The sequence below is a fragment of the Haliotis rubra genome, unplaced genomic scaffold, assembly GCF_003918875.1.
Source record: "Haliotis rubra isolate DU_JTF1 unplaced genomic scaffold, ASM391887v1 Scf536, whole genome shotgun sequence".
NCBI lineage: Eukaryota > Metazoa > Mollusca > Gastropoda > Lepetellida > Haliotidae > Haliotis > Haliotis rubra.
This window is the reverse complement of record NW_025767231.1, coordinates 697,948-722,420: the sequence shown is the minus strand read 5'-3', so window position 1 is coordinate 722,420 and position 24,473 is coordinate 697,948. Positions and strand designations below refer to the sequence as shown.

Genomic DNA, 24,473 nt, shown 5'->3' with positions numbered 1-24,473 from the left:
AAAACATTGCCCACATTGTCTACATACAGGGTTTCATGTCAATATTGTACTTCAGTTTAAACTTCCAATTGCACTGAATTATGTTGCGCTCCTGGCAATGCTGGATGTCTATACTCCTTCCTATGTTGAAGTAGTTCACGTGATGAATGTGAGTGACAGGATGGAGGTGATGGAAGCTACTTAGTACTTAGAGCTGAGGATATGCACAATTATATGTTTGTTTCTTTAACGTTACACTCGACGATGGTCTGTAAATAATCTAGTGATTGATACGAAGAACATCTCTTGACGCCATTGAGATCTCCTCACTACTGCCAATGATGACAGTACATGACCGGTGTGGCGCAAAAGGCCCCCTACATACAACAGAAACGGCGTCATCGTCATTTACATAATGCTTGCTAGACAGTTAATTCTTTCCCTAATTCAGGAAGAGGTTGAAATCTGGTTGTACTAAATATGGTGAATACGGAGAGTGTTCAATGGATTCAAAGCCACCCAATGCCCTGCAGCAATGACGACTGCAGATTTGCGCACCAGGGGCTCCTTTCACGAAGCAACCTTTATACTAAGGTTAACCTTAACTCCCATTCTTTAACATTGCACTAAGGTTACCTTAGTGACTTACGATCACCTTACTGCTTTGTGAAATAAGGCCCAGGTACACTGTCCTGTGGAAAATGATACCTTTAGTTCTTTTTGCATGACATTTGCCTTAATATTCTCAAGCAGTTGCCAAGCACATAAGCATAGTATTGACCATTGATTGTCAGACTTTCCAGGGGTAGCCCTTCATCAGGATTCCTGTGTCATGCCAGGCAACCATCACCCTGGCATTTGTTATATGTACCAGAATATCAAATCATGTGTTTCCCGCAATGGCAATTTAACAGGTTTCTCTTCGTGTACAGTTAGACAAGGAGAAACACTGCCGCTTGTCTTGTTTGCAATATCTTTAAAATGATCGCGAAGCGGCAGCTGTGCTGGATTCATGTAAAAGTGTCCAAATGAAACCAGATGATTTGGAAAAGGTTGATTCATACATATACCTTGGCGTTACGTTAAAAACAAATTCAAAATTATAACACAACAATCGTTAGTAGAACAAGCAACGAAAACTAAATTTCATGTTTTTATGCAAAGGAGGGTAATTCAATTTATCAGTTAAGTGTCACTTGCGACTTTCTGAGAGTATGGTTATATCAGTTCTTCTCCATGGATGCGAGATACATTGTATTGAGATTTGAAAGCATCTTAAATCTAGAAAGTGTCTATTTACGTTTCCTAAAACATATTTTATCAAAAGTTTTCCAAATGTCAAGTGAAAGGCCAAACGTAACAACTGTTACTGAGAAAGTGAAAGGCCAAACGTAACAACGGTTACTGAAAAAGTGAAAGGCCAAACGTAACAACGGTTACTGAAAAGTGAAAGGCCAAACGTAACAACTGTTACTGAGAAAGTGAAATGCCAAACGTAACAACTGTTACTGAGAAAGTGAAATGCCAAACGTAACAACTGTTACTGAGAAAGTGAAATGCCAAACGTAACAACTGTTACTGTGAAAGTGAAATGCCAAACATAACATATCTTACCGTGTACTATTTCCGTGAAAATTGTTCCGCATATTTTGACCCTGCAGCTCGATTATATTAGTAAAGAAATAGTATTGTGAATGTCACAAGGTATCTATTAATTAATCCATGGCCATCAGATACCTCACCCTGAGAGTGGGAGTTCAAACTCAACCCAAACAAAAACTAGAATATTGTATTTTGGTTGGAATGACAAGTGTTTATGGATGATCAGCTTCTTTATTGTTCTACTGCGACGTTTCGGTATAGATGTACTAATACCGTGTTCAAGCATGAGGAAAGGTTGAAAACGGTATAAGCATCTACATGTGTACCGAAACGTCGCACTAGTACAATAAAGAAGCTGATCATAGCATCCATAAACACTTGTCATTCTAGAACTTCTAGAATGCCTCTCAAACAGTTGTATTTGGTTGCTGTAATATATACAGTATACATGCATCACGCTTTCACCGATACCGCTGTCATATAGATCAAACTTTAGAAACCTACTCACTCTTGCAAAAATATTCATCTAGTGGAATGTACATTGTAACTGGTATGATCAGGTTAACACTGCAGAGTTGGAAAGTCAAAAATGCCACGCCCTTCCTCATTAACATAAACGGTTTTAAATGAAGTCAACGATCGTCTGTATGAGACAGATAGTCTGCGTCTGTTTATTGATACAGGCTCGTGTTGCTATTTAAGCTTTGTTTTGACACAATGACAACATCCATGTACACAAGTATGGTGTCGCAAGTTCGTGTCAGTATATTTGACTATGACACCCTGGGGGGTAAGCTCTGTCCCGTGGGTGTGAAATGTGCGTGGGTTGAGTTTAAACACTCTCTGTGTGCTCATCAACACCGACACATGCCGTAATGTTACACTTTGCGACTTCTATAGGAGTTTCACTCATCCACTATATTTGATTATAAAGCCTTTTCTCAGATTAAACACGCATAATTATAGAATTGATACTTATGAAAAAAGTCTGTGAGGCTATATTCACGTGGGGATTCCGTAACAACAGGGTCCCAATACCCACTATAATCACATGCATGCAGGATCGTGGATTGGTGTTTATGCTATCAACCATCGCACACCGTCGGAGCGGTGAACGGCAGGAAATATTTCATAGCAGGAAGTGAACGATTTATCACGAGAGAGGTGAGCAGGTTTTACTTTTTAGGTGTAGGACTATTTTCAGTATCTAAACTCATGGGCAAAAGAAAGTATAGGTCATTTTGAAGATCAGTAAAACAGAAACAACACAAGATTTGGATTATGTAATAGATGTAATTTGTAGCAAATTCATTTGTACTTTGCTGTGTGTAAAAATCATGACCTGGTTGAAAGAACGGAAAGGTGACATTGACATTCAAACAGTCAGGGGGTAAATATCAAAGTTACAATGATATTCCTTTGACGAACTGCGCACACAAAAGACAGAAAAGTTTGTTCCAAAACGATCACAACGTCAGTAGCGCGTGTGTCCGCCAGCAGCCTCGATACAAGCTTGTGCACGACGTCGCATCGATGACGTCAAGCGTCGGATGACGTCATTTGGCAGTCGCTGCCATTCGTCCCCCAGTGCCGCTTCCAACTCTCGTCTTGTCTGTGGAGGGTGATGGCGACCACGAATTTGTCTTCCCAAATGATCCCACAAATGCTCGATCGGATTCATATCTGGTGATCGAGAAGGCCAGGGTAGAACATTAACGTTATTCTGATTAAGAAAGTTTCTCGTCGCTATTACTGTATGGGGAGTTGCATTGTCTTGCTGAAACAATACACCATTTGGTTGATTGTTCAAGAAACGTAAGACAACAGGCTGCAAGACTTGATTTCGGTACTCATTAGCATTGAGATTCCCCTGAATAACTACCAAGGGTGTCGTTTGGTCCCCAATAATGCCACCTCGACCCATACCATTACACAATCTCCACCATAGGCATGGACTTTTTGAATGCATGCTGCTGCAAAACGTTCACGACGTCGCCTGTAAACTCTTTGTCGGCCGTCATTTTTGTGCAGACAAAACCGACCTTCATCGGTGAAGAGGACCCTACGCCAATCACGCACTTGCCAGCGGTATACTCGTCTTGTCCATTGCAGTCTTTCAAGTCGATGTTGTGTTAGTGTCATTCCACGGAATGGTCGATAGCAACGTATTCCACCTGCTCTCAAACGTCTGAGGACAGTCCTTCGACTGATGTGACGTCCCAACGCTGTTTCGGCCGTTGACGTTGCCGTAACAAATCGATTTGGTGTATCAGGCGTATATGGTGATCTTCACGTGCGCTTGTCACACGTGGACGTCCACTCCTTAGCAATATGTGGGGACAGAAATGGGCTTCACACATTGTACCCATGTGGGGAATCGAAACCGAGTCTTCGGCGTGACGAGCGAAGACTTTAACCACAAGGCTACCCCACCGGCCCGCACCGCAAGGAAGTGCCCTGGGGTTAAATAGACGTGCTTACAAGTTCTAATCTACACTGTTACACACTCTCTCAGAGGGTTTTGTAATTTGATTGCATATTACCTCAATATACTTTATACATTTCCTCGATATAAGCAAGTGCCTCAACATATAAACATCCTGGTTCTATGAAGTCGTTCAGGTTAACACAGAACTGTAGCGAGAGTTGCTCACAGGTTTCTTAATAAAAAAAATCAATTTATTTTTTCCAAACAATTGAATATAAGAATATTATCGCACGAAATATATGAAGATAAAGTTTAGTTGCAGCAAGCTAGCTTTGAACATAACATTGATATACGGAGCTATGCGTTCGAGCAATTACGCCCCCCTCCCGTCGTAATAGACCGGCCCGAGCAGACAAAGCCTCGTGCCAAACTCTCGCCAGTTGCAGACGACGCAACCGACAACTTAGCTGCAGGTGACTTATACGCAGGTAAGCCTACGGTTGTTTGTTAATCTGTTAGATATCATAGGTGACACTGCCATTTCTTGGTTCAGTGGTATGTCAAACATTTTTTATCAGAAATGTGTACTGCAGTAACATTTACGTGATTTTCAACACCACTAAACGAACGTCAGACGACACCTTTCATTTGTTTACATATTGTCCGGTTCGTGTGATACCAACATCGGCGGCAGAAGTTGTATATGTTATTAGGCTAGCTAAGGAGATAGTGTGTTTGTTATATCATCAAACCTTTAAAACAGAAAACTAGAATCGATTTTTGTTGTTGTCAACATGACTAATATCAAACTCTGCCACCGACAGTGAAGTGGTACAGTTACTGACAACTGATCATACGTGTATGTATTGTGTGCCAAACCTCACTCTGATGGAAACCCAAAGGCAAAACCGGTGTGTGATCGCAAATAACATATGAGTTGTTTATATCTGACGTGTACGTGCTTTTACAGGTGTCCAGAAAAATCTAGGTTACATAATGGAGTTGAAATTATGCACACCATTCCTTTCAAAATTATATTTATTTATTAAGGTTGAGAGACCTTTCACAAATAACTACCAACTCAGTACTAGTATAGAACTACCGATCTGATCCAGAGAGTATCATTTCATACTCTGTCTCTGGTGAGGGTATTCATGTATGTATATTCCCAAAATGCAGCCTCCTTTTGTTCTAACACATCCTGGATATTGTTCCAGGAAGAGAGATTACTAGTGCTCCATATGAATTCACCTACATACACCTGGTTTATTGACATTGCCAGGTAGAGGCCAGCCTATGTTGGGGACACATAATACCCTTGGCTTGTCTGGAAGGTATAGCTAGGGCAAGGCTTATTCATGAGGGGGCATATTAAGATGGTATCAGATGTTTTAATGCTGTAGGACAGTGTTGACATAGCACGGTCAGCACTGCTGCTTGTTGGGGTGTATGGTCTGCTGTCAAATCAATCACCCAGTTACAATAGCTGTGACAGTTCACTAATAGCATGATCAGGTTAGATATTGGCAGGTATTAGACACAATAACCCAGGCTGACATACATAACACTATATCACTTACTCTCCTGGATATTGCTTTTTCCTTGAAAAGGTAGGGATTGTGTAGTTGCTTGGTTAATTTCTCATGCAATTGGTTAAAGGTTACATCAACACCTGGTTCACATTCCTTGTTCTGCAGAAAATTTCACTCACTCACTCACTCACATATCACAGTGTTTGAAATTATACTAAAATAAGAATATCATGTAATGTGTGTATCGAACTCAGAATGTCCAAGGGAACCGGAAACCTCTTAGTGTGTGTTCAAATCCTGATTTGCTGTAATGATGTCACTAGGTTTGTCAGCACCACACACTGGCTCATCAGTTTCACCAAAGTGTTAAATGTCTCAGGCCTGTATCACGTTTAGTTTTCCACAGACATTAAGCTGACATGTCATTATAATGATATACATGATATAATTGGAATGCTGTTTGAAACCCACTTCACTCACTCATGGAATTGTGACATGCAGTAGGCATGTTGTTGTCCCAGCAACTCTGGTGACATTTAGCAGTTTGCTGTGATATTTGTGTTCAACACTTAACCTAATTTGGGCATCTACTTAGCCAGTTGTACTTGTTATGTACTGGTATACATAATTATAACATAGTTATGTTTTTTATTATCCCCATCACCTTATCACAAATAATAGGAAAGGTTATTTCAGACAAATACATGAAACTATAACGTCAATAAAAATATAGAAGATACCTGTTCACTGATTTCTGTTGAATATACATCTGATAGCTTATATATATCATTATCAGCTTGCTATACAGCACAGATCTACCAGTATTTTTATTTTTATATATATATATATATATATATATATATATATATATATATATATATATATATATGTGTGGGTTAACATATTATAATATGTTTATACTAACTTGTTCATTCTTATATATATATTTATCTTTACATATTCTCTTTTAATTTTACCACAGCATTGTAATTTGTAACAGTGTTGTAGATCTAAGAGAAACATAATGGTACATGAATTAAATATCATGCAGTATGTGATTTATGCAATTCCAGACATCTGGAATGTGATATCTGGCTTGTTTAGTATTTTGTTACACTGGCACAATGTTGTTCAAAATACATGTATACAATGTTAAAGTATGAAATTCATTTGTCAAAGCAAGTAATTTAACACAATTTCAGATGAGTACCCGGTAGTCTTTGCAGGCATTTGTTCAGGATTCTAATCTAAACATGGTGTTTTGAGATGCGTTGCAATAATATAAGTGTTACAATGTCTTCATATTTATTCAATCGTGTTTACAGTGAAATATAGGTTATATTTAAAAGCAAAAAAAGTATCTCTTTGTTGTATATATTACCATAAATTGGGAAAGTTGCAATTGGAAAGGAATTTTTCATGACATTTGCGGCAGACTCGGTGTAGAATATTTGCCTCTGAGTGTGTAGATATGATCTTACTTCATCACATGTATAGTGTATGAAGATGGAAGCTGTTCCAGCTATTAGGAAAGTTAATTGTAATGATTTGTCTCTTGGTTTTATACAATGCACTTAAAATTTCTGATCAAGCACACATTCTCAGTTAGTCTATATAGATGTGTAACACTTTACTTCTTTATGCAGTAACTAGTAATTTGATATATAAGTTAGACATTTAACATTTAAACGTTTTTCTTTTGAGAAAGTAAAATCATGTCAGTGCTCTCTGTGCTATGAATGCTGACTCAAACAAAATGGCACTTCGGATATGACCAACATCCCAAAACCATGAAACTGGTTGGTGTAACCAAATGCTTGGTAGTGCACATGTAAGTGTGCAGTGTTAAACGCCAGAAAGAAGTAATGCTGTCCTGTGACTGGACCCAAGTACTGACATCTGCATCATCATGTACCATCTTGTTCGTTATCATGCCTTATGTTTCTAATAACAGAGCTTTATTCTAAGCAAGGCAGTGTGTTCCAGTGGACAGAAGATTTAACACATGTACCAGTTGAGTGGAGCTAGTATTTGCGGAACATGATCAAGTGATGTGTGTGTGTGCTGCTTTGCATTTGTCCCCATGCACACTGGTATTATCCCCCTCCCAGAGTAGGTGCTCCAGAGGGGAACAACGGCAACCATCAGCTGGTTTGTCCCATCACTGTGTAGACCATAGGTCGTGAACAGTAAGTGGTTCAGATGATAACCTTCACATGGAGCTCTTGACGAGGCCACACCTTCTGAGTGCACTGAAGGGCTGCAAGGAAGGTATTGACTCACCATGATTTCCCCAGTTGTCAATACAAACAACTGGAACAATGTGGCCAAGTCATGTCAAAGTCACAACTAATAAATCAGCATGATTAGAACTGGTTAAGGTGAGAAATTATGTACATCTGAATTACTTAAGAACACCAATATAGTTTTGCAGATTCAACCGCTGGTCCATTGTACACCAGTTCTAGGTCTTCACTGTGTTATCCATTATCACGCAAAACTTAAGGACTCTCTAAACCAGCCCCACAAGTATGGAGAACTGATTATATTATTATTATAAGCCATGGGGCCAGTGTAATTTGTTTCAGTCTGCTGGCTGTTTGCTACTGCTGACACATTTACTATCCAATGTTTGCGCTCTTTATTGTATACAATATGACAAGGTTAAATGGGTATATAGTGGATAAAAACCAACCCAAAGCAGAAGAGCACAAGAATGGAGTGCAATATTTGGTTGGAAAAGTCAGTTATCTAAGGACTTGAAATGAAGGCATCTTAAAGCATCCACTTAATGTTTACTTGTTTTGTATATCCTGTATATATATAACAAATTCATGGACGGTTTGGTGGGATATGGGTTTGAAAAGGAGTTATATATTCCCTGGATTAAGCAAGTTAAAATACCCTGTATATATCTAAATATTCATAGTGTCATCAAGATAATGAAATAACAGCTACATGACCCTTCTTTTGAGATAGGAAAGTGTTGTGTCTTACTTCTTTGTTGTTGGTCTGTGGTAACTGACTGATACAGGTGCTGTGGCAATGTCACTTGTGCTGCAAGTGTGGCTGTATAGGGTAGATCTGAGCAGTGAATGCTGAAGCTTAGTGTGGTGATTGTTGTGGTAATAGCATCCTGGGGGTGTCCTCATCCCCTTTTAACAAGAGGTCATGTGGAGGCAGCAGGCTGATGGGATCAACTGGGGATCACAATAATCCACACTGGTGTAAAATATCTGTGTCGGGGATTAGGCATGTTTTTTTCAAATTGAAAATTGGAGGATTAAGTGTTTTAGTGGTTTCATCTCACTGTGTATCTGCGAAGGGTAATGTACTGGCTGGAGGACTGGTAATACTGGTAGTGGTTGGAGTGGGAAGGCATGGGTGGGCACACCATAACTATCTGTGCTTAGGGTCTGTCGGTTGGTGGACAGGGTAATGATGGAAGGCATGGGTAGGTGGGGTGGAAGGCAGCACAAACAGTGGCCCTGTGCTTAGGATCTGTCGGTTAGCTGGAGGACTGGGTAATAACTGGTAGTGGTTGGAGTGGGTGGAAGGCATGGGTGGGCACACCATAACTAGTGGCCCTGTGCTTAGGGTCTGTCGGTTAGTGAGTGGGTGGAAGGCATGGGTGGACACACCATAACTAGTGGCCCTGTGCTTAGGGTCTGTCGGTTAGTGAGTGGGTGGAAGGCATGGGTGGACACACCATAACTAACTAGGGTCTGTCGGTTAGTGAGTGGGTGGAAGGCATGGGTGGACACACCATAACTAGTGGCCCTGTGCTTAGGGTCTGTCGGTTAGTGAGTGAGTGGGTGGAAGGCATGGGGGTGGACACACCATAACTAGTGGCCCTGTGCTTAGGGTCTGTCGGTTAGTGTGGGTGGAAGGCATGGGTGGAAGGGCCCTGTGCTGGGTCTGGTGGTGAGTGGGTGGAAGGCATGGGTGGACCATATAACTAGTGGCCCTGTGCTTAGGGTCTGTCGGTTAGTGAGTGGGTGGAAGGCATGGGTGGACACACCATAACTAGTGGCCCTGTGCTTAGGGTCTGTCGGTTAGTGAGTGGGTGGAAGGCATGGGTGGACACACCATAACTAGTGGCCCTGTGCTTAGGGTAGTGACTAAGGCATGGGTGGACACACCATGTGCTTTGCTTAGGTCTGTCGGTTAGTGAGTGGGTGGAAGGCATGGGTGGACACACCATAACTAGTGGCCCTGTGCTTAGGGTCTGTCCCTTCAGGTTAGTGAGTGGGCCGGGAAGGCATCTGTCGGGTTAGTGAGTGGGTGGAAGGCATGGGTGGACACACCATAACTAGTGGCCCTGTGCTTAGGGTCTGTCGGTTAGTGAGTGGGTGGAAGGCATGGGTGGACACACCATAACTAGTGGCCCTGTGCTTAGGGTCTGTCGGTTAGTGAGTGGGTGGAAGGCATGGGTGGACACACCATAACTAGTGGCCCTGTGCTTAGGGTCTGTCGGTTAGTGAGTGGGTGGAAGGCATGGGTGGACACACCATAACTAGTGGCCCTGTGCTTAGGGTCTGTCGGTTAGTGAGTGGGTGGAAGGCATGGGTGGACACACCATAACTAGCGACCCTGTGCTTAGGGTCTGTCGGTTAGTGAGTGGGCGGAAGGCATGGGTGGACACACCATAACTAGTGGCCCTGTGCTTAGGATCTGTCGGTTAGTGAGTGGGTGGAAGGCATGGGTGGACACACCATAACTAGTGGCCCTGTGCTTAGGGTCTGTCGGTTAGTGAGTGGGTGGAAGGCATGGGTGGACACACCATAACTAGTGGCCCCATGCTTAGGATCTGTCGGTTAGTGAGTGGGTGGAAGGCATGGGTGGACACACACCATAACTAGTGGCCCTGTGCTTAGGGTCTGTCGGTTAGTGAGTGGGTGGAAGGCATGGGTGGACACACCATAACTAGTGGCCAAGTGCTTAGGGTCTGTCGGTTAGTGAGTGGGTGGAAGGCATGGGTGGACACACCATAACTAGTGGCCCTGTGCTTAGGGTCTGTCCGTTAGTGAGTGGGTGGAAGGCATGGGTGGACACACCATAACTAGTGGCCCTGTGCTTAGGATCTGTCGGTTAGTGAGTGGGTGGAAGGCATGGGTGGACACACCATAACTAGTGGCCCTGTGCTTAGGGTCTGTCGGTTAGTGAGTGGGTGGAAGGCATGGGTGGACACACCATAACTAGTGGCCCAGTGCTTAGGATCTGTCGGTTAGTGAGTGGGTGGAAGGCATGGGTGGACACACCATAACTAGTGGCCCTGTGCTTAGGATCTGTCGGTTAGTGAGTGGGTGGAAGGCATGGGTGGACACACCATAACTAGCGGCCAAGTGCTTAGGATCTGTCGGTTAGCGAGTGGGTGGAAGGCATGGGTGGACACACCATAACTAGTGGCCCTGTACTTAGGGTCTGTGTTATTCAAATTTAAAAGTCTTCTGTTGTTTGAGAGTTGGCGGGTACAACTTCACACTCCTTGCTGGTGCCCATCTAACATCCTTTCTGCTTGGCCAGAAAAAACAAGGATCACGCTTTGTCTGCATAGCTTGCTCCAAAGCTTGAGACTCACACCCCTATGCGGACATTTGTGACATCAAGGGGATTTCCACTTATTTTTAACCAGTCAAATAACTAAAATCTATATAGTGTTAACAGCTTTCAAACATAATGATGTGGCCAATGGTTTGTTTGAATGAGTTGAGAGCTATTGTAATTGAACAGTTTCAGTTGTATAAATTGTTTGAAAACTAAATATGGTTCAATTTTATGATAAAGTTATCTAAACAAGTATATACTGTTGCTTTGTGATGGTGAAAAAATAAAACAAATTTTGTTGAAAGGACATACAAGACACCAAGAGTGAAGGAAATGCATATAATGATATATTTGTTCTAATCAAATCAGTGATTTGGGTTTCTAATAACTATTGATGATGGCCATAGCAAAACACTAGATGGTTATAATGTGATGGCATACCCATGATGACAAATATCTATGCTAAACAGTTTTCAATAAATTGAGTGTCTCAGAAAATATCATCCCAAGGTATGAAGATTGTATTAAAGGTAACAACTCACTGAAAACTGCATCTTCTGTTTATTAATCAACACATTAACACAAACCAATAAAGTTCATTTTCATATGGACTGTATTTTGTGTCATACACAATAAACATGCTGGTCACAGGCCCAACACTGGAGAATCACTGGGCAAGAATGATATGGTTAACAAATGATTATAACAGCCACTCCAACAGCAGTATTACCAAAAAATTCATGCTTTGTCTTTTTATATGTTACTATGTCCAACCATGACAAGTAGTAACTTAAGATGTAGTTCTTAAGGCAGATCGGGTCATGTAGAAATGCCATCATAAACTTATGGTCTGTCAAACAATGTTTGTCCAAATAGGTTGTTAGCATTTAAACTGAATATGAATTAACCTATGAGCTTACTTGTGTACTTTTCTCCTCCAAAGAGGATGATTTACACCTTTCCTGAAGTAAACCCACTGATAAGAAATGCATTCCACTGTTTAATGGTTTTATTACATGCAGTACAAGTTCTGCCCTGAAATACAGGTGTTTGACCTCAACCACTTGTGTCCTTCTTAATAACCCCGGGCGGTGGGGTAGCCTAGTGGTTAAAGCACTCGCTCGTCACGCCGAAAAGACCCGGGTTCGATTCCCAACATGGGTACAATGTGTGAAGCCCATTTCTGGTGTCCCCCGCCGTGATATTGCTGGAATATTGCTAAAAGCGGTGTAAAACCATACTCACCCACTCTTAATAACCCAAGTTTGAATTCACTATATATTAGCAGATGGAGATTCATATGTGCAGATGTTAGAAATACAGACTCTGATAAGGAGTGCTGTGTCTTCTTGGATAAAGCCCAAGGCTGTTTTTGTTGAGGTAAGCTACCAAGGTATTACCATCTAGGCCAGGTGTGAATTACCTAACTGCTACACCCCTCATAAGATGCAACCAGGAATTAACATCCCTTGTTGTAGGAGCTTTAATGGAGCAGAAGTTGACACTGATTTGTTTGCCCACTTGAAGGATCCTTCTCTCAACTTCAGCTGAATGTGACTGGGGCATGCAGTTCTGTTGACTGCTTTCAACTATTTTGTGCAGAATGAAAAGATTGTTGTGGTTACCCGTGTGTGGAGTGAGGCCAAGAGGATGTTAGTGTTGAGATTGTGTAATACATCAAATGTGTGTTCATTGTTATCACTGGAGATACTTGCAAAGCTACGATGAGGAATTTTGAGTTGTGACGTTATAAATACTTTTATAATGGTGACTACACGAAGGTATGGGATGTTGAAAGATTTTAGTAAATACGGCTCAGCATGACCTAAAATGGCACTGCCTGTAGCAGAGCACTAGCCCATTGAACTAAAGGTGAGCACGTCCTAAAAGGGCACTATCATTACCAGAGTATTGCATCTGGAGGGGAGGGCGGACATTTGCTGAGTCGATCTGCACCCAAGCAAGGCACAGCTGTAATCGCACAATTGTCTTTAGACCATCCATTTGTTATTGGATCATTTGCATAATCTGATTTGAGGAAAATTATTGTAGCACAAAGTTCCTAGTTTCTAATCACTACTAGCAGGGATGACTTATGGTACATTTGATCAGTGGTAGGTCCCTTTGTTGGGTCATGTGGAGAAGATCTCATCAGGTGTATTATTATACTTACAGTTGTTAATGATTTGCTTCAAGTATTTAGGACCCGTGAAGGTCCGGGTTAGAATATTGATCTTCAGTAACCCATTCTTATCGTAAGAGGCGACTAACAGGATCGGGTGGTCAGGCTCACTGACTTGGTTGACACATGTCATCGGTTCCCAATTGCGCAGATTGATGCTCATGCTGTTGATCACAGGATTGTCTGGTCCTGACTCGATTATTTACAGACCACCGCCATATAGCTTGAATATTGCTGAGTGCAGCTTAAAACTCACTCACTCTCTCAAGTATTTAGCTTATAATCAGGTATTATATGAATATTGCTTTCATGAATTTTTCTTGTACTGGAGGTGTTTATTTAATAATCTTGGATCAATAATAAAACCAACAAAGCTTATCTAAACATTTATATAAACCGTAATGCATATGTTCTTCCTTCCATCAGCAAGTGCTGTCAGCATCTGTCAGTGGGGTCACAACTACATGGTACTTGGTTTCCTGTGTTGCAAGGTGAAGTGAGAGGTAACACAACACTTTAACACCTGGAGTTATTGTAGACTCTCCATAATTGAAAATGTCATTTAAGAACTAACGCTGACATGCCCCTTCTGAACTACCTTCAATATCGGTATCCACCTTAACATGTATCTTAGTGAGTTTTCAGACCTTGCCATATAGATCGGTTTCTTGTTTGAATTGCCATTTACTTGATTTTCTAAAAGAAAACAATCAATATTGTGGTGATATTTTTATGTGAAAGAGCTGCCTCTGCTATATATAGCAACATAATTTCTCCCCAAGTAAAAGCAGGCTTCCTAAGGTTCAGAAAGGCGAAAGGAGTGACTGAAGAAAACATGATTGTTTATCATTGCTTATCACAGCCATAGTTGTGACAATGGCGTACATATTTACACTAAAGTTGTAAATATATACGTCTTTGTCACAATGAATCACCATGCTTCCTTATGGCATGACAAGCATACCCACAATGAACCAATATTTGAACTCAGTCTAAATGAGGTCACCTTAAATCTTTATACCACTTTTAGCTGGATGTTGAATGTCATATAAGGTCTGCAGAGGCAGGGAATACTTCCTTTGTCCTTGGAAGGGTATGTTGCTTCCAGCTCTTCTTCCCTTGCTTTCATGTCAAGTAGTGGTTATTGTGGCGTAATGGTAATAGGTGTACTCAGTGTTTCTCAGGGCTGTGTTCCAGGCAGCCTGTATCTTATCAACACAAATGGTGTTTATATAGCACTTTCATCTACTAACATGGCCTCTCCCATTCAGAGCACGCTACAATGGCACATATTTACCTGGCCAATTGTCCCTAATTGGGTTAGGCTGGTGCCCTTAGATAGGTATAGACAGTGTTTATGATGCACTCTGCTGGCTGTGATTGGAAGTAATTAGGGTCTCACAAACAGAACTGCCTGCTCGAGCAGTGCAATCTGTCAACAGCCAAATTATCTGCCTACTTCACAAAAATGTTGTCTATTGTGAATGAAACACATACTTCTCAACTTATTCATTTTTTAAATCATACACTGTCAATGATTAAATAATCACCTACTTGGATTGTTCTTTTTTGTTGTATTTTTCCAAGTTTTGTTTTTCAATCTGAAGGTCGGAGAAATTGGGAGGGATCTACTGTTACGGTAGAATTGGGATGGATCTACTGTTACGGTTGAATTGGGAGGGATCTACTGTTACAGTTGAATTCGGAGCTATCTAATATTACAGGGAAACAGATCAATGTGAAAAGCACAGCACTTAGAGGTCTGAATATTAATTCTTTTGAGACAAGGTATTTTGTACCTCACCGATATATTACCTTCTGTTGTACAATTTCCAGATTCTGCTTGTGAGTGAGTGAGTTTTAGTTTTACGCCACTTTTAGCAATATTCCAGCAATATCACGGCAGGGAACACCAGAAATGGGCTTCACACATTGTGCTCATGTGGGGAATCGAACCTGGGTCTTTGGCTTGACGAGCAAACGCTTTGACCACTAGACTACCCCATTGCCCATTCTGCTTGTGTGATACATCTAATATGTGTACCTTTTAACATTCACCCAAATGTTACTGATTAAAATAATTTGGCTTTGTATTGTTTAAGCAGAAATTTCTATTCGGTTATACGTTATACTAATTTATGCTGTATATTTTCTTGTATGAAGGACCTGCAAAACAGATTTCTCCATGATTCGGCAAAAAAAGAAGTGAAATTTTTGGGTTTTTTTAAATAACTTGCCAACAACACTAAGATATTGATATTGTTTTTTCAATAGAACTCTTCAATTAGTGTCACTTAAAATCTATGGAAGTGTTAATAGTTTTATTGGAGTGAGTTGTTTTAATCGCAGCTTTGAACAGCATTCCCTTTATTTTATGGCACGAAGTGATGCAGCTTTCAGGCATTTATCTCTTTAAAGTTTAATCAAACGCAAGAGTTTGGGTATGGTGCAGACAAACCTAGAAACATAATCAAGGCGAAGAAAGATTCAAACCCACAATCATGTGTTTAATTCCGCACAGCAGATTGTTACACCCTCGATAGGAGGGCTAATTCCGCACAGCGGATTGGGACACCCTTGATGGCTGGGCCTCCAATGCCCCCAGTTTCATCAGATGACTGCTGCATCTCATCCAATCTGAAAACCTCTTGCTGATCAGTTGTTTTGCATAATTGGAAATTGTAGCTAGTGGAGGCTGGCTGTAGTTTATAGTTTATAGTAGGTTATTGTTCTCCATTGGTTCTGAGCAAAGTCAAACATCTGCTTAATCCCAATTTTCAAACAACAGCACAGCTTTCTGATAAAGAAACTGGCAGAAATGAAGGTTAATGACACATTTGGTGATATGTCATTGAATGTCAGGAACAAGTTCCCTACCAAACGTGTTTTATGGCTTCAAGAAGTTTTTCTTCTTGGGTTGCAGAAGATGTTTTTTTAAGTAGAACATTTAACATCGTATAGTTTATAGTGTTATTTCTTATTATTATTTAAATAATACGAAAGATGTTTATTTTCATCAAAATGTTCACTAACTTCATTTTAAAATAACTAATTGTTGATGTCATGTACCCCAAATATTCCATGTTTCAGTTTTGTGGTACCATCCTATGTTTTACATGGCATTGTATTCTATTCATAGGTACACTTTCTTTCTATGTCAGTTTCTCTGTTGCGAATGTTCCTAAGATACTTTTTGTTTATCCAAATTTTGTCATTGTTTTGCTTCAGTAGGCTTTAGAGTAGCCTTTTTTGGTTTTGTATATGACTAATGAGAAGGCATTATACATATTGACTTCTCCAATACAGTTGTAGCAACAACAGAAACTGCTCTGACAAGTTGCTGCAGTTGAAATACAGAATTGTTTATTCACAGCATCTTGCCATTAGTTGTGTTACATTATACTTATTTGTATACTGTGCTTTGTCCGGAATGTCTGCAGGGTGTATGGGTCTGTAATTGCTGAGGATCCTATCTCAGATGCTACTGTTGTTTTAACAAGTCAAACATTTGTGCAAGTGCTTCCTGCTTTGGGACAATGGAGGGGCACTGTTCCCTCATCCACCCTGATTGGATAGGAAGGTCTCATAGCTTCTGTCACTGCCAGTATATGGGGAGGGAACAGCTCGTACTCATCACACTTCCTGGGAACAGCATCAAACTTACTGGAGATTGTAGTGGATACTTTGACTTAGAGGTGGGCTCTCCTGTTTCTTCCTATTGCAAGTACTGATGATGATGATGATTTAGGGTTTAACCTCGGCTTCTGACTGTAGTAGGGTAGGTGGGAGCTACCTTAATAATTAAAATTATTGCAAGTACTTGTTTAGAGTCACATCATATACTTCAATCCCCTCAGCATGTTGAGAGGTCATGTGTTGATTCAAACGAGAAATGTATAGGTACATAATAGGGTGATAGGTTATTGAGCAGGAAATTAATTTACCGGTCACTGATTTTTAATACTCCCCAAATATCACGTGATGCCTATGTTTCATGTTATGAATACACAATGCCATTTAGAAATTGGTCAGATGTAACATGTCATATTTAGGATTTTGTTACAAGTTCCATGTTGTCAGGCCACTTGCACAAGTATCAGCGAAGGTGTTGGCACAGCATCACATGACAGATGCTGTTGCATAGGCATCGACATGAGCGGCATAGATTTATTGCTAGTTTGCTTGATGGCCTTCGCTTAGAAAGTAGAGTTCTATTTCACTCTATGAATAAACTCATTACAACTTTGCCTTGTGCAAGCTTTTGCGTACAAAGCACTCGACCCTTTCAACTGTGTTTGAGTGCTCATTCAAAGTAATGCTTTTCAAATACAATAGGACTGTCATAATGCAGAATGTCTCCATGCTGATAAGAGTAAGGAGGGAAATTATAATATGATCAAAAATAATATATTCTAACTATCCACATGGAAACAGAAAAGATTCTGTCCATTGCACTACTGCTTATAATTCAAATTTTTCTTGAGAAGCATAGAGAAATCTCTCCGTGTAAAAACAAGTCTGCATTAAAGTATGGGCTTTTCTAAAATATGTTAACTGTATATAGATAAAGTATTCATTTGTTAGAACTGTAAGAAATTGTCATGAGATGTTCTATGTTAGTTTTCGAATTCAGGGGAAAATGTATAAAGATATGCATTTACAGGTTTCCCTCATTTTTTACATGCAATAATATATGGCATGATATTGTTCTACAGTGTCACACATTAACATGCAGTGATGTTAACATTTAAATAATGTAACCAAGCCATTCAGTTCACTTTGCCCAAAGCAATACTTGAAAGTGTTTACCAGATACTTTTTGTTAAATGTACACTGCCATCTTTGGTGTTAATTAGGTGAGCATGATGAGACGTTCACTAGCTGTTTGTCCACGCACCTGTCAGGTGTGGTTTGAGACGGGCAAACATAGCAGTCATAGCTCACCTTGTTATACCAATGCTGTGTTTGTATGGAATAGAATGTAGATGCATCTTCTGCAGTAGTTGTCAGTGCAAAGACGAGTCCAAGTTTCACTGTTGTCAGAATTTCCAAATGTTGCATTAGCTCATTGCATGAGAAGTGTGGTGACATGGAAAACCCTGCTGCTGTGTGCTGGATGTGATTCATTTCTACCATAGCTGCCTCAATTCCACATCCAGAATGTATTGATTTTTCTCTTATATTGAGCTGTCTTTAGCAAATATGTTCTGTCAGAATTTACATCAGTGATGAAGACCAGCGGTTAAGAAAGAATGTAATCATTGCAGTGATTATGTGAGGTAGAGTTAGATGTTGCAAGTTCGCTGAGGCCTGGATACCACTGCATCAATGGGATTTTGTTAGATTGGTTTGATCGATAGGCAGTGCAGCAGCAAGGGTGTGAGTCATCACATGGTCACTGGACCAAGGATCGTATCTCGGCAGTGGCCTTTTCCTCTCTGCTGTAAGGGAATTGCTTGTGGACTGTCATCTTGGCATCACTCGGGTAGGTGCAGTCAATGTTAGGTGTAACTGCAGGGAGATATACTCAGGATTATTACTTCTTTGATTTGTTTCGAGGTTGTTACATTGTATTTATACAAGTGTTGGCTTGAAGTGTGACATGAATTATGCTTCATGGCTGTGTTGCTTGGCTGGTTAGCACAACCACTAATGTGACTCACTATGTAAGATAATGTCTAAAGTGGTTGTTTTTGACTGACTGTATGGAAGAGTGTTTACTATGTTACAGGGAACTCATGGAGGTGTGAAGGTGTACCTGGCAGACGCCCACAACTCCATCTGTGGATCTCATCTGCGAGCTGTGGCACATATACTTCCACTGATAGCACAGACTACACACAGGAACAGACAGATTGCTCCAGCGGTGCTACCTGATGTCAGAGTGAGTGTACCTTCCTGTCGGTATGTATGCGTGTCTAAACGAAGAGTGGATGGCTGCTGTGCTCATGTGTGTGCTGGTGTACTCCACCCAGGTGTTCTCTAAGGATCTCGTCGTGCAGGCTGACGCACAAATGACAGAAGACAGTAAGTATCTGTTGTACACAATCTTTAGAAAAGAGGACATATGTAACATTGATTTATTTGGGATTACACTTTCTCAGTAAAGTACAAGCTCCAGTACTTTCTCAGGTTGACACTAGTGTTGGGAATTGGTTGAAATCTCACAATTGATAATTCGTTCATTACCAACGAGCAGTCATCAACAAAAATTGGTTAGCGTCAATTTCAGATTTTCCTGTTCAGGTTGTTATAGCAGATAAGTATAACATGGTTCTCTGTTGCTTTTTTATTTATTTAGAAACTGCGCAAACTGCACTTGCAAATTTCACATCCAGTGTAAAATGATGCAACTTGCAACTTTAAAGTGATGACTAGTATGAACATAAACTTCCCAGAGTCTTCAAGAACTATTCAGTGATGACTTTTCAGTAAGTGAAGTGATTTTCTAAGAATTAAACATGTTTTCAGGCCATGACAACTTCTAAGATATGTACCATCGTCTAGTGTTTTAAACGCTAAAACAGTAGTTCAAGAATCGTTTGTGGTCGTTTATGAGAAAAGGTGATCGATTGCTTGGTCGTTTGGTCACTGCGACCAATCTTCGATGATTTCAATTAATCAGAACACCACTAGTTGACACAGGGCGGTGGGGTACTCACTCACTCAAGTTGACTCCTTATGGGATCTGAACCCACACTCTCACAAATCTTTCCTCATACAGGGGACTAGATATTGTATTTGATGGCAGTAGATTACAGTACACCATAGTGCACAGATTTCTTAACAAGCCCCTATTATATACTCTTTTGTCAGTGTGTATTTCAAAATGAAGCCAAATCCAGGTTTCGGTTCAAAAAGTAATACAAAGGGATGCATGTAGTATATATTTTGTTACACACTTAACACTTTAACGTCTTATCAAAATTAGACTTACATAAGAGATGTTTGGTGGTGTCGTATGAATACAGCATTTAAAGCTGATGATTAGACTGGTCTCTCCAGATACAGATTGGGTATAAAGTGCCCAAATTTCATTGAGAAGATAATAAGAAATGATATGATGCCAGTTCTGAATTCCTATTCATGATAGCATTTACATATATCAACCTCATAAAGTTAACAACATTTGCATACAATGGAAAATCTAGCTTCAAATGGCTGATGTAACATTGATGTGGGGCATTGTTTCGCAAATGGAGCTTGCAACAATTTCACGAATTAATTCATTGGGTATTGTGATGTTTGCACTTTGTGATGCTAAATATCTAAAGAAGGGTGATTGTATGGTATGGAAATATGTCTAAACGGTTATGCATTTGAAGTTGTATTATTCTGTTGAAACTCAATATAGGAATGAACCACTGATTTCATATTTACATGATAGCTAAATATTGAAGTTTGGCTTGACCTAGTTCATGATTGGAATTCCCATATTTCAATTAAATGAAGTTTTAAGAAAGCATATAGTGAATTATCTTCGAATATTAAGCTTGTCCCTATGTAATGCCATAATTTTACCTGCTTTTGCTTGTGAGATACTGGAACTATTCACTTGTTGAATTAGTATTATACGGGAAAGTATTCTTTTTATGCTACACGATTCTTGAACTAGTTGAACAATGCATACCACAATGTGAGCCTTTTTCTCTGTAGTGATCACGTGTTGGACCTGCCCCAACATGACATCTAACGGCGAGTGCAATGGATGGGCTCCAGATATAAAGTGCCCTGCAGGTGAGCCATTGCATTGGACTCATTATATGCATTATATATCATATACACCCCTGTGGTAACGGCACCTTGTACTGGTAATGCATCTTTCTAGTTCTTTAGGGCGGTGGGGTAGCCTAGTGGTTAAAGCGTTGGCTCGTCACGCCGAGGACCCGGGTTCGATTCCCCACATGGGCACAATGTGTTAAGCCCATTTCTGGTGTCCCCCGCAGTGATATTGCTGGAATATTGCTAAAAGCGGCGTAAAACTAAACTCAGTCAGTCAGTCTATTTCTTTAATTAAGGATAAACAGTTCCTGTAAACCAGTGTTTTCTGTAAAATCTTTCAAAATAGGATGCTTCAGGGTTATGAACTTGGTTTGCATATACATAATGATGTTACTTGGATTATAAATTGAGAATCTCACCCGAGTAACTTTCGATATCAAAGATATCACCACGAGTTGATAAAGTTACAAATATCCAAGGCTTGCCAAGGATATTTTTACTTTTATCAAGGAGTGTTGATATATTTGATATCAGAAGACATGAGGGTGAGATTCTATTTATCATAAAAGTCACTCTTCTTTAGTTTTCATTGAAAAATGTACATCTCTGAACACGGTACTGCCATATGACTTGCAGTGCAGCGATGTCATAGCATTGTGATGTCATCAAGTTTTTTACCTCATAGCATTGTGAGTCATGTAATTGATGTCAGGGCATTGTACAAAATCTACTGTCAAAACAATATCTCCTAGGAGATATCGTTTAATCTCACACAAGCAATATCTCCTCAGGAACACAGTTTTGGATGATAAATTTCAATAAACAACATTGGGCATATATCAATGACTGTCTTCTGGATATTAATAGATAAAGGCAACACGGAATCTTTGATTGATTTGTGATTTGCATCTGACTTACTGCTTTGAAAATGTTTTAGTTATATCACAGCATATGAGATTTTAGATGGTGTGTCAAACCATATGAACCATGGCAGACCATGATCTAACCCATGCATGTGTGGTATGACTAAGGGATGCAACTCTGTACGGTTTATAAAAATAAATGTGACTATCAAGATGTACCTGAGTACACTCAAACTGGTATACACCAAAGTCTGCAGTATGTGTAAAAAAATAGCATTTTTTGTTGTGACACAGCGCAAACAGTATGCCGGACAGTCCATCGGTTCGAGTCAGCGACGGGCTCAAGTGTGTTGGTCAACAAGGAGTGTGTGGCACCCTCCCAGTGCAGCAGAAGCCATGTTGGGTGCCGTGCAACAGATAGTCAGTCACTCAAAGTAAGACCAGCTGAAGTATATATTAGTATTCAATGTGTATGTATCACATTATTCACCATTCATGGAAGTCTTAAGATGGAAAAATAAGTCCTGAGATGATATCACATAAATGCAGTAACATCATTGATCATTGTTGATATTCCAGTATATATCTCTGTCCTGATGTGAAATATACCCTTTAGTCATTGGCTATCATGGCACATGTAGTCCAATTTTGACACAATGTTACAACTGTAGAAACTGCCGTCCAGTTGCAATCACGAGTGCCTTAAATCGGTTGAGGTGATACTGTCACTAAAACATAATAAACTGGTCAACAGGTCTCAGATATTTATCAGGATAGAAATATTAGAATATGGATATGATAGCCTGGATGATGTAGAATACCAGGGTTAATCAGTGTTATCTGTTCCCAGTGGTGTGGGCTAAGGATGTTTGGGCACTCACCTACCTGGGCCTCTCAGTATCCCATGTCACTCTAACAATATAGCTGGGGGCTATCTTTTTCTACAGATGCAGTTTCTTATAACAATCAGTTTACTATCGTTTCAATAACATGGATGTCCTTTTCACAGTATCAGACTTGAAATTTCCTAATTTGAGCTGTCGAAAGTTCCCATTATCCTGCAACAAAGGTTGTGTGTTTCATTGTGGTAGCCCCTCCCAGTTACTTTCTCAGTTTGCCTTAGGTCTGAAATGTGTATTGATTAACTGTAGTTGACTGTAATTAATGTAATTACCTGTTCTGCTGATGGTAGGATTTCAACACTTCTCAATATTAAGGGTTAAGGCGAGCCATTATGGCAATGTTTGCTTTCTGCTGCAAGTATTTGCCATCATGGATAGTTTGGTATTGACGCTCCTTTTACTCTAGGTAAAAGTATTGTCAATAGTGAAATACAATCAGAGACAGAGACAAGGTTATTACTTCTGTATTGTGCTGTATTGTTTCAGGAGTGTGTATCCTGCTGCAGAACATCCTACTGTAACAAGGAGGTAGCAGTGGACAACAAGACTGCCATGCAGCTGTCTTTATCTGTACTCAACATCGCTACCCCTCCATCCAGCCTGGCCCCTAGCTGTCTCCTACTGCTCATGATTCTCCATTACTGTGTCACGTGAGACACCGCCATCTCCGAGTTTCATATTGGTGCTGTCTCAGTGAGTCCGACTGTGCTGTTGTATACAGAGGGTTTGCAGGTCTCAAGTTGCCCTGTACAGTGAGTCCGACTGTGCTGTTGTATACAGAGGGTTTGCAGACCTCAAGTTGCCCTGTACAGTGAGTCCGACTGTGCTGTTGTATACAGAGGGTTTGCAGACCTCAAGTTGCCCTGTACAGTGAGTCCGACTGTGAGCCGTGCTTGTATACAGAGGGTTTGCAGACCTCAAGTTGCCCTGTACAGTGAGTCCGACTGTGCTGTTGTATACAGAGGGTTTGCAGACCTCAAGTTGCCCTGTACAGTGAATAAACCTCTTGGTAAAACCCAAGCCAAAAAGTTAGTGGTCACATGTGGATGTAATGCAAGAGATCTCTAGGTCCGGACTGGCCCCAACATAGAGCTGGGTTGATGCATGATTAGTGTAGAAACAGCTTGTGTTAGCAGTGCAGTGACAGTATTTATTGCTGTGGATTGTCAGTGTAGCTTTGACAATCCTCATCTCCAGTCGTGACCAGCATATCTGTGATAAACAAATACACTATGTACCAGAAATCAACCTTCTAGGTTTTGAAGATCAGACAGTGAGATCTTTTTCTATGTGCAATATGATTTCAGTGTTAGTGACATTTGTGCTAACAGTATGTGTTGACTGTAACACTCATAGTTGGTGATGTGTTGTGTGGTGTACACTGACTACAATTACTGCTAACATCCAACAGTCAGTGAAATGACTTGAGTAGCCACAAAACAAAATGCATGGCAGTAATGTTAGTCATGTAAATAAACATTGACTATCAAGTCTGTCTGGAGGTTGGCCCTGCAGGTGGTGCTGATATGGTGTAACAGATGTACTGATATACCGATGGTATAACAGAGGGGAGTACATAGTTGAGTGTGTACACAGAGGAAGGAGCAGGGACACACCTGGTAACAACATTGTCAGGTTAATATGGATGTACATTAAATGCAACAGTAAACTTCCTTTGCTATATTGAGTGTGTCCTCATTTGTCCTACTTTATTCA

General features: G+C 40.4%; 1 protein-coding gene across 5 annotated transcripts; it reads left to right on the top strand.

Annotated features, from left to right (window-relative positions):
• Positions 1-4,416: 4,416 nt before the first annotated feature.
• Positions 4,417-24,440, top strand: LOC124253234 (ly6/PLAUR domain-containing protein 6-like). Of its 5 annotated transcripts, none has more exons than XM_046686973.1 (6): positions 4,459-4,497; positions 13,697-13,773; positions 19,002-19,297; positions 20,927-21,007; positions 22,150-22,289; positions 23,244-23,653. In XM_046686973.1, exons 3-6 carry the CDS (start codon positions 19,177-19,179, stop codon positions 23,409-23,411), a joined length of 510 nt encoding a protein of 169 aa, XP_046542929.1. In that variant the 5' UTR covers positions 4,459-4,497; positions 13,697-13,773; positions 19,002-19,176; the 3' UTR covers positions 23,412-23,653. The 5 variants fall into 5 exon arrangements, 4 of the variants coding, with proteins under 4 accessions (XP_046542928.1, XP_046542929.1, XP_046542930.1 ...); XR_006892143.1 differs by lacking the exons at positions 4,459-4,497; positions 13,697-13,773 and adding exons at positions 18,461-18,755; positions 23,672-24,440 and having other exon boundaries at positions 23,244-23,489; XM_046686972.1 differs by lacking the exon at positions 13,697-13,773 and having other exon boundaries at positions 4,417-4,497.
• Positions 24,441-24,473: the final 33 nt, after the last annotated feature.